Genomic DNA, 11,776 nt, shown 5'->3' on the forward strand with positions numbered 1-11,776 from the left:
ATATGTGTTTTCCACACTAGTTTTAAAATAGTATAGTATGCAGTATGTAGTACACTAGTATGAACGGCCATGTTTTTACATTTGATCTGGACTGGAAACACAAACATTCAAACAAATTCAATTTCAGCATTCAGTTTGACGCAGCAGATCTGAATGTTTTAATTTCTTAGATAATTGTAAAGAAAGATTGTTATCGAAATGTCAGTAGATTTTTTTTTTTTTTTTTAAGTCAAAAAACAGTGTAGTGGCAGTGACCGAGATGGTCTCACTGTTCGAGTTCTTCACTGTGCCTTAACGCATATGAAACCATATCAACAACACACACTCTCTCTCTCACACACAGCTCTATTGAAGATTGTTGGATACGAGCGTCTGAGTTCTGTGACGACTGACGAGTGTGCGTCTACAAGACTGTGTGTTGAGTTCATATATTGCAGATACTTCGTGATCCTTGTGTTTTCTGTTAAGATGCTTCTAGACTGTCGCCGAGAGCTCATCCGACTGAATGTTTCTGACCTGAAGCTCGCAGAGAAGATCATTTTAGACGTATCGAGGGGAAGTAACAGCAGGTCCTCTGAGGGAAAGACACTGTAGTTTCCCACCGTTGCATGAAAACATGTCACCGCCTGCCAATGATCTCTGATGCCTTATTAAAATGTGCGTTTCATTTGTATTTCCTCCTCATATCTCGGAGTCGTCCTGCACTGTGTGTGGGAGTCTCACTCACGGGTTCAGCTTTCCTCTGAAGAAGAACAACAGCTCGTGTCATTAGGACACGCTCCAGACCTGCTGTTTCACATTAAATACATGCTAAGAAATACATATTTATGTTCCAAACCGTGATGTGTGTCCCGTGTCCATTATTTATGATCAATCTCTTTTAAAAGCTCAAAGTAAAGAGGTAATGCGAGGAGGACGGGCCATTCGTCCCTCAGCGCTTTAATCAACAGCATTAATGCATTATTGACTGGACAAAGTCGATGCACTATTCTGCTATTTAGACTTTTTTTTTTGTGTGCTGGGCATCGATTAATCGCATCCAAAATAAATGTTTGTTTACATAATATGTGTGTGTACTATGTATAATTTTGTAAATATAAATATGCATGTATATACTTTACATATATTTATACATGACTTATATTACATATAAATATAATTGCTAAATATAAACAACACCTTTTTCTTATACATGCATGTGTGACAGTACACTCATATATCATGTAAACAAAAACTTATTTTGGATGCAATTAATCGTTGCCCAGCACTGATTATCATAAATATGTGTGTGTACTGTGTATAATTATTTTGTAAATATAAACACATATGCATGTATATTGAAATATTTGCATGTATTTATATATATTTATAAATATATACTTTATATATATTTATACATAATTTATATTACATATACATGTTAAATAAAAACAACACCTTTTCTTATACACATGCATGTGTGTGTATTATATACAAAACAATTATACACAGTACACACTCGTATATTATGTTAACAACAACTTATTTTGGATGCAATTAATCGTTGCCCAACACTAATTATTTTATCATAAATTGTGTTTAAAAAAGCATATGTTGTCAAATATTTCAACGAGACATTCAGGCATCTCCAGAAGGAATGCATGTCCACACTTAAAAAAAAAAGAGGGGGTTTTATTACTTACTACATAATTCCATAAAACGATTTGTGAAATATTAAAGCCATGTAGACAACCACATATTAAATTATAGGCCTACTTACATTTAGATCAATATTAGAGTCTGGTTACTTGTTTTTGCTACCATCTAAATCACACACAAATAACACACACACACACCAGCGGTGGATCTTCCTCAGTTGTCGTCAGTTTTGGTTTATCTTGCGCTGACCAATGTATGTTACACTTACTCACACTGACACCATGCAAACATAAAGGTTTACAGTAACGGATCTGATGCAGTTTTCGTAGTGACACAAGATAGGTTTATTCCGTGTTTCCTAGAATGGGCAGTTTGTGTGATCAACATACAGTGGCACGTGACACTCAAATCCAAACGTGCCACAAAATGACTACATGTTTGAACAATATTACCGATTTGTAAATAAGTTTGATTGATATTAAAAAATAAAATAAAAAACACTAAATTAGGCTAGTTATTTGAGATTTTGCATCACAATTACGTCAGTATAGCTGCTGTCAGTCACTGCTGGAGGTGTCACAACATTCAGTTAAAAAAATGTCAATGCCAATATAAACCCAGATCTACCGCTAATAAACAGAGCCAATGGCTTCCGTGCGGAAGATGCCACTTAACGCTAATATCGCGTATATAGCGGCTAATGAATCAGAAAATAGCTTACTCCTGCTTTACAAAGTAAGGTGGAGACATTATTATGATCACTAGATGGCCACACCGTACACCATACTGAAGAACTTGATTATCAACCCAACACTGCAAAGCTTCGTTTAGCCGTTATTGGCAGGTCTAGCGTTCCCCGCGGAAGACGCTGAGTGTATTTCAACAGTGCATTTCTTAAAGGGTTAGTTCACCCAAAAATGAAAATGCTGTCTTCATTTACTCACCTTCATGTCGTTACAAACCCGTGACACTTTCGTTCTTCTTCAGAACACAAATGAAGATCTTTTAATGAAATCTGATCGATTTCTCATCCTCCATTGACACTGATGCTTCAAAAAGTTTATAGAGATCGTAAAACTATCCATATGAATTGAGCGGTTTAGTCTGAAGAGAAATTTTCTGATGAGACTCGATCACTTTATATGATGAAAAGATTGAATTTAAGCTTTTGTACACATATAAACATTCATCAACTCACACATCAGTTGACGTTTGATGCGCAACAACCAATGAGGATCATTCTCGTTACTCGTTTGAGCTTCAGCAAAAGGGATCATGACTTCAGAAAATTTGGACTAAATTGCTTAATTCATATGGACTAGTTTTACAATCTCTTTATGAACTTTTTGAAGCATCAAAGTGGTAGTTGTGTAGTCATTGGATGGACAGATTTCATTTAAAATATCTTCATTTGTGTTTTGAAGATGAACGAAAGTCTTACAGGTTTGGAATGACACACTGTAAACCTTTTAATATGGTGTTTACAATTGATTTATTAAGCAAAAAAAAAAAAAAAAAAAAAAACCTTGGTCAGGTTTGATGCAGTGGCAAACACTTTCTATTCAGTATTCAGTTCATCTGACAAAATCCAGTTTGAGGTTTAGTGTAAATAAATTACCATTTGGATGTAAATGAAGCACTTTGCCTCATCTAAAAATAAACTCAGGGTTGTGACCCAGAAATGGATTTATTTTCTGCATAGAGCCGCGTCTCTGACAGCAGAACGGCCCGGGTCAGCCGCTCCACACTTCAGAGTTCGGCATCTCCAACTCGGTGCGCACGCAGTCCTGCTGTTAGTGTTTATTAGCGACCATCTTGATGTACTGCAGGGCGTTGTGTGCGGCGGCGTTGTGGGCGTTACTGCTGGTCATGCCGGAGCCGTGGCACACCGTCACCGGCCGGGTCGACAGCTCAACCAAACACTGGTACTGCCCGTTCACGGTCAGCTCGTCTGCAGAACACACACATACAACACTTCCAGCTCTTAAAGGAGAAGCTCACTTTAAAATGAAAATTAGCCCATGATTTACTCACTCTGAAGTCATCCTAGGTGTAGATGACTTTCTTCTTTCAGATGAATACAATCAGAGTTTTATTAAAAATGTCCTGGCTCTTCCAAGCTTTATAATGGCAGTGCATTGCAACCAACAGATTGAAGCTCATAAAAGAGCATCTATCCATGATAAAAGTGCATCTATCATGATAATAGTGCATCTATCCATGATAAAAGTGCATCTATCCATGATAAACGACCTCCACACGGCTCCTGTGGATTAATAAAGGTCTTCTAAAGCGAAGCGATGCATGTGTAAGAAAAATATTAATATTTAACATGTTACAGAGAAAAGTTTTATGATGGACAGATGCACTTTTATGATGGACAGATGCACTTTTATGATGGATAGATGCACTTTTATCATGAATATCTGCACTTTTATCATGAATAGATGCACTTTTATGATGGATAGATGCACTTTTATGATGGATAGATGCACTTTATGATGGATAGATGCACTTTATGATGGATAGATGCACTTTTATGATGATGGATAGATGCACTTTATGATGTATAGATGCACTTTATGATGGATAGATGCACTTTTATGATGGATAGATGCACTTTATGATGGATAGATGCACTTTATGATGTATAGATGCACTTTATGATGGATAGATGCACTTTTATGATGGATAGATGCACTTTTATCATGGAGAGATGCACTTTTATCATGGATAGATGCACTTTTATCATGGATAGATGCACTTTGATCATGGATAGATGCACTTTGATGATGGATAGATGCACTTTGATGATGGATAGATGCACTTTGATGATGGATAGATTCACTTTTATCATGGATAGATGCACTTTGATGATGGATAGATGCACTTTATGATGTATAGATGCACTTTATGATGGATAGATGCACTTTTATGATGGATAGATGCACTTTGATCATGGATAGATGCACTTTGATCATGGATAGATGCACTTTGATCATGGATAGATGCACTTTTATCATGGATAGATGCACTTTTATCATGGATAGATGCACTTTGATGATGGATAGATGCACTTTTATGATGGATAGATGCACTTTTATGATGGATAGATGCACTTTTATGATGAATATCTGAACTTTTATCATGGATAGATGCACTTTGATGATGGATAGATGCACTTTTATCATGGATAGATGCACTTTTATCATGGATAGATGCACTTTTATCATGGAGAGATGCACTTTTATCATGGAGAGATGCACTTTTATCATGGAGAGATGCACTTTGATGATGGATAGATGCACTTTTATGATGAATATCTGCACTTTTATCATGGATAGATGCACTGATGATGGATAGATGCACTTTTATGATGAATATCTGCACTTTTATCATGGATAGATGCACTTTGATGATGGATAGATGCACTTTTATGATGAATATCTGCACTTTTATCATGGATAGATGCACTTTTGTCATGAATAGATGCCAGGATATTTTTTATATAACTGATTGTATTCGTCTGAAAGAAGAAAGTCATATACACCTAAGATGACTACAGGGTGAGTAAATCATGGGCTAATTTTCATTTTATAGTAAACTATCCCTTTAAAGTCGGCATGAAACAGAAGTTGAGATTGTAATTTTTTCCTTGTTGTGACGTCTATCCGAGTGAAACGGCTTCTGAAATTAGAAAAAAATGTAGGGCGGGGCTTGATTTCGTCCTTCGGGAATTGATTGGATCGTTGGAGGTTTGGCGTTGCAAACAAAATCGAGGCAGATTTGAATGCCAGTTTACATTCAGTTGTGGAGGATTTCTCTCCACCGGACTCCCCACCGTTACCCTCCCATGAAGGATTTTTTATTTTATTTTTTTATTCCCGCGAACCAAGATGAGTCAAGTCAAGTTATCAGCCTTATTAGACATTCTCTGTTATCAGTCAAGTTCACCCTCGAGAGCATCTCGATAGCCGCACCCTCATCGGCTCTGGCCGCACCCTTTCGCCATGGCACGTGACCGAAAGAGAAGAGAGGTCGTTTCGAGGGGGGAGGGAAGGGTAATGTATTTGATTAAAGATTATAAGGGTACATGAATTTTAAAAAAAATAATGAAGTGCACAGATAAATCATTTATAATAAACACTACAATATTACATATAAGAAGAAGATTTGTCAAATTTGATTTCATGCCGACTTTAAGACACAACAACACACAGGAAGAAAGTGAGGAACAGGAACGCACCGATGTCTATGTATGCGACCTGAAAGCCCAGCTCCAGCGAGACCTCCAGCAGCATCTGGATGTAGTCTGTGTTCGGGATGCTGAGAGGAGTCATCTTCAGGAGCGAGATCTTCTCCCCCGTCGACTGCCGGAAGCTCTCCACATACACACGAGCAGGAGGGCTCTGGGGAACACATGACACATGTGATCTGATTTACCAAATCATCTAAAGCACCATCCTGAGCTTATTGGTGAGAGTGGGCTCGATGGTGACTCAGTCAGCCACGATTCAATGGCAAAACAATTCCTCATGCTGAAATATTGATGCAACGGCTTGCAAATGCAAATCTCTTATGAATCAAGGTGACGTGTCCAATTCTTCAGGCATTTTTATGATTCAGAGGCTGATTTTTCTTTGTTACATGAAGGTCACATTGAAACTGCATTGGAAACTTTTTACCATGTCTTTTTGTCATTTACATTTGCTACTTAAAAGCTACTTAAATGTGTAGATCTTATTGTTTTATTCTTATCCCAGAGCCAGGCTTTCAATCCTAAACTATGAAAATTGATCATGAAGACATGAATTATGCTTAATTATGGGGGGGTGAAATGCTATTTCATGCATACTGAGTTTTTTACACTGTTAAAGTGTTGGATTCCCATGCTAAACATGGACAAAGTTTCAAAAACTAAGTTGTACGTTTGAAGGAGTATTTTTGTACCAAAAATACTCCTTCCGGTTTGTCACAAGTTTCGGAAAGTTTTTTTCGAGTATGGCTCTGTCTTACGTAAGATAGAGCGGAATTTCCTTATATGGGTCCTAAGGGCACTTCTCCGGTAAGATCGTGGGCGCGCGCGCACTCGTAGACCAGAGCAAGAGAGTGAAAGCAGTTCGCCATCAAAGCGCCCTGCCCGGCTTTTGGAAGTCAATGTCACCAAAGAAGTGTGTTTTTGGTTGCCAGGGCAAGACAACCCTGCTTAGATTCCCAAAGAACCCGGCGTTAAGGAACCCGTGGATGGAGTTTGTTTTCCTGAGCATAAACGGAGTTGTGTAAGACTGTTGTTCCCTGCATTTCGACGATGATTGTTTTATAAACAAAGCCCAGATCGACGGATTTGCAGATCGTCTAATGCTTAAGGATCGAGCAGTCACAATGATAAAGGTTCGCGGTCGTGCGTTGGAACCGGGTGAGTAAAACTGTTGAACAAATGTCTCTGTGTGTTGTTAGCTCGGCGCGTTAGCACAGCTTTAGCTTCGCCCACACGGCCCGCCCCCAGCCGCTCGGTTTTTCCCGGAAAGACTCGGTACAGCCTATCTTTCTTATAAAAATATAATAAAACAAAAGACTTTTTGGAGATATGAAGGATGCAATACTACTCTATAGGTACTCAAGATTAACAGGAGATTGAGTGAAAATGAGCATTTCACCCCCCCCTTTAATGAAAAGCTGATTAATTACATGATAAAAATGTTCAATCAAAATAAAGTCATGTTTCAGAGTGAAGCGTGGCCCTGTTTTCTTCATTCATCGTTATTAATTAGTCACCATGATTTGCCAAGCAAGACACGTTCCTGGGTCAATATATTTAGTTGATCCTGGAGCATTTCTGTCTGAAAATGTAGTCCTAACCCTATCCCAAACCTAACCCTAAACCCACTAGAAGTTGTTGCTAAAATCAGAGGGAAATGAAAGGTGAATAACACTGATGCAGAAGCACCTAACCCTGGTTTGTAAGCATAACCTTGACAAAAACTGTAAACTTGTTCCTCAAATCTGATTGGTTGATTAGAATGTTGATCCAGGATCAACTCAGTGAAATCACGTTCACTGGAATGAATTACAGAAATCCATGCAATTACTGAATGTTTCTTTAGATGTGCACTCCTTAAAGGGATAGTTCACCCAAAATTGAAAATTAGCCCATGACTTACTTGCCCTCAAGCTATCCTAGGTGTGTATGACTTATTGTATATTTATGACGAATACAATCATTATATTAAAAATATCCTGGCTCTTCCAAGCTTTATAATGGCAGTGAATAATAATGGCCGGAAGCTAGTTATTTTAGTCGATAAAGTTTTAAATATGGATATTTTTCTTATACAAATGCATCGCTTCACTTCAGAAGGCCTTTGTTAACCCCCCAGAGCCATGTGGAGTTCGTTTATCATGGATGGATGCACTTCTATCATGGATAGATGAACTTTTATGGACTTCAAAACAGAAACGGCCATTCACTCTCATTATAGAGCTTGGAAGTAGAGGTCTTCACGGGTCCACTTGGATCCGAAAACCCGAGGTCTGACCCGAGACCCGAGCGGTTTCGGGTCCAAAACTCCGACGAGTGTCTCGGGCACGGGTCGGGTTCGGTATTAGTGGCCTCGGGTCTCGGGTAATTTAAAATAAATATGCCTTTTCCAAATGGACCTGAGAAGACCCGAATTCTTTTAAACTATGTTAGGCATTTAACAAAATTGCATTATTTAAAACAAATCTATGACACCGTTCTCTCACTTTTTCTAAATGAGGGAGCGAATCCGCACTTCTACGTGCAATGGGCTATAAGCACGGTTGCCTCCGCATTTATTTACTCAGTTATTAATTTGCTTAGTTATATAATTTATAATTTGAATAAGAGAACAACCCCAATAAACTTGGGGTAATCAGAAAAAATGTTTTATTCATTAGGCTAGCCTACATCATAGATCGGAATTTTCTTCAGGAAACGGGCAGACTTGAATAAATAGCAAACAATAAACGATAAAAATTGCAAAACAAATTTTAATAATTAATCCAAAGTTTGAACATTTATGAGTAGGCTAAAACATCTTATTTTGAACGTGCGTTGTGTGACTGCAGTAAGCAGACTTGTTGCTCACGTTGCTAAAGAAAAGTTGCGCAAATAAAGACATGCCTACATGGTAAATTCTGCTATGGCGGTTCTAATGCCCTGTTTTTAATCTGGTTTTATCTAAACAACTTTTTAACAACGGGATTGTAGGCTAAATAGCAGTCAATGACTGGGAGACTTTGGATTTTTTATTGAAAATCTGTTATAGGCTACATTTGAAAAATAGCCATCGGTAAATTTTACCCTGTGGTGGTTCTAATGTTAATCATCGTATGGTCCGGTAAATAACATTAGGCCAAATTTTATAGGACGTAATGGGTTACAGTGATGTGTAAGTGACATTGCAGCACTTCAGAGCGCAACTGTGCACAATGTAGGCAATCTGACATTGGATTCTGACATAAACCTGATTTTCATTTTCAGCGTTGGGTTTGGTTTTCTAAATGCGAATTTTGCCTAAATGCCGTTTACGTTCAGGTCCAGTCGGGTTCTAAAGGAAATGCCGTCAGGTCGGGTCGGACTCAGGTCTAATTTTATCGGGTCTGTCTTGGGTCCATTCGGGTCGGGTACAGTTTTTAGGACCGGAGAAGACCTCTACTTGGAAGAGTCAGGACATTTTTTAATATAACTCTGATTGTATTCGTCTGAAATGTCATACACACCTAGGATGGCTTGAGGCCGAGTAAATCATGGGCTAACTTTCATTTTTGGGTGAACTATCCCTTTAAACCTAAGGACCAATCAAGAATTTTCAGTGAAAGAATCCCAAAACATCTCTGAATGGATGAACGTCACTAACCCACGTGATCTCGGGAGAGCCGGACAGACTCTGCAGTTTTCCCAGCATGCGTTCAGCGGCTGCTCGTCTGGCCAGCTTCTTGGAGCTGCCGGTCCCTGATGAGCAAAAGCACATGACATGGCATCAGTCCTCCTGCGCTCAGCCCGAGCCTGAGGTCTCTGTGTGAGAGAGCTGACGGCACCTGACTCCTCCAGGCCCTCCAGACGACAGGTCACGGTGAACTCCTTCATGTGATCCGGACCCGTCTCCATACACACCATGTACTCCGGCAGACACCACACCCGCTGCATGGCCAGTTCCTCACAAAACACACAACAGTGTTTAAACTCACCATGGAAACAAAACTGACTTTTTTTGTTGAAAGAATATTGCAGTATTTATTATAAATGATGTATCTGAGCACATCATTATTATTTTTTAAATGCATGTAGGGCACATAATCTTTAAAGTCTGCATGAAACAGAAGTTGCGCTCATCTTTTCTTTCCTATTGTGATATATATCCGAGTGAAACCGCTCCTCAAACAAGAACAAATGTGGGCGGGGCTTGATTTTGTCTGTGTGGAATTGATCAAAATCGTGACTCATCCCTACTATTGGTGAGATTCCGAAGTGTGCATTCGATGGACACTTTACTATCCCATGAGGCCACGGGAGAGGATTTATGAATGACAGTGAAGTGACGCAACTGACACTGGTAGATCACATGATAATGACAACATGGTGGATGTAGTACGATGAGATTACAATCATACTATATAGAAAATTTTGAATACTATGCATTCAGACATACTACTCTTTGGCATACTCTTCACACACTACCCAGACAACAACATAGTGTCGGCCCAGATCCGGTCCACTTGTGTGCCCTGTTGAATCCACGTGTACCAGATGTGGGGCGGATCTGGGCCGACACTACCTTGGCTGGATCCCAGGTGGCACACTCGAGCCTTGTGGACCTCCTTCGAGTTCAGTGCCGAATGGGACACCCTACGGACTCGTACACTTGACGAGCACGCGCAATTTAAGGTCACGAGACCGCGAGTCCACATGAAGTGTGCCATTTGGGATCCAGCTATTGCTATCTGGGTGTATAGTTGGGAAACAGCGAACGTGGATGCAGCAATACTGTTTCCATAATAATAATAACAATAATAGTTGTGCTTCAAGATGTGAAGAGCTTGATCAGATACCTGCAGTATTCCCACAGGATTGGATCCGTCACCGCCTTCAGGAGAAAGACCATTGTCTCTCTGACCACTGTGAAAGATTCAGAACATTTGGATCAGTGTTAACTGAAGTAATGGATCTATAATGGTTTATATCCCTCTCTACGGTGTGTGTATTTTACTTTGGCTGGGGGTCTCGTTTCAATAATTTCAAGGCGGCTTCTGCAGCGTCATGTTTAGCCGACTTTTTAGTGGATCCTTGCCCTTTAAGAAAATAAGAAAAACGATTATTTATTAGAATACTAGTGTACACTTTATTATTACTTACTCATACTAGGTGCTATTATATTACTCGTGTGAATAAAAGATGACCTTTGCATGAGACATCTCCTATGGTGACACTGAAGATGAAGGAGGAAGGCTGGTGCGCGTCGCCGTCAGCGAGAGCGTGTATGAGCTCGTACTGGGGCGCGCTGCCGATTTTGATGCCGTATTCGTGCAGGATCTGGATTGGCGTTTTATCCTGACAGCAGACTCGTTGATGAGCCATCGCGACACTGGGACTAGAACAATATGTGTGTTACCTCGTCAGAATAATGAGCGAACAAAGCGCAAAGGACAAATACAGCCCACAAACATTTCAAATATATACGTTACAGTGTTGATGTTGAGCACTGCGTAAGAGACACAAAACAATAACACATCCCGCCCATGTAAAACAGTCTAGCGCCCAACTCAGTCCAAACCGCTGCAGATATTACATTAAACAGACATATGTGTTGAAATACAACAATTGTTATATGTAAAAGAAAGAAGAAAAGGTTGTATGGGTTCCTTACTGAGAATCAGCCATTATTGCTATCCGTATGCCGCTTCTACTTTGATTGGCACAAACACTGGCCAATAGAATTCCTCTATACTTACTATAAGCCCCGCCTCCCAAACGGTCCTCCGCCAGAGCCCCTCCTCTAGGGGAAACCCCCAAGCTTAGCTCAAATGCGTATCGTTGTGGAGACTAGAATGTGCCTTTCTTGAGTGAATATTGAGCGGAATATACTGCTTGATCAGCTTTGCCGTTAATCTTTAACAT

The 11,776-nt window shown here is 39.6% G+C and overlaps 1 protein-coding gene across 2 annotated transcripts; it reads right to left on the bottom strand.

The window, feature by feature from the left end:
• Positions 1 to 1,445: 1,445 nt before the first annotated feature.
• prkra (protein kinase, interferon-inducible double stranded RNA dependent activator) lies at positions 1,446 to 11,578 on the bottom strand. Of its 2 annotated transcripts, none has more exons than XM_081368186.1 (8): positions 11,526 to 11,578; positions 11,059 to 11,249; positions 10,869 to 10,950; positions 10,711 to 10,777; positions 9,700 to 9,817; positions 9,519 to 9,613; positions 5,885 to 6,047; positions 1,446 to 3,589 (listed from the first exon to the last, which is right to left on the bottom strand). In XM_081368186.1, exons 1-8 carry the CDS (start codon positions 11,537 to 11,539, stop codon positions 3,432 to 3,434), a joined length of 888 nt encoding a protein of 295 aa, XP_081224312.1. In that variant the 5' UTR covers positions 11,540 to 11,578; the 3' UTR covers positions 1,446 to 3,431. The 2 variants fall into 2 exon arrangements, with proteins under 2 accessions (XP_081224312.1, XP_081224313.1); XM_081368187.1 differs by lacking the exon at positions 1,446 to 3,589 and adding an exon at positions 3,673 to 5,164.
• Between the last annotated feature and the right edge of the window lie 198 nt (positions 11,579 to 11,776).

The sequence above is a fragment of the Scardinius erythrophthalmus genome, assembly GCF_964197995.2.
Source record: "Scardinius erythrophthalmus genome assembly, chromosome: 6".
NCBI classification, from domain to species: domain Eukaryota; kingdom Metazoa; phylum Chordata; class Actinopteri; order Cypriniformes; family Leuciscidae; genus Scardinius; species Scardinius erythrophthalmus.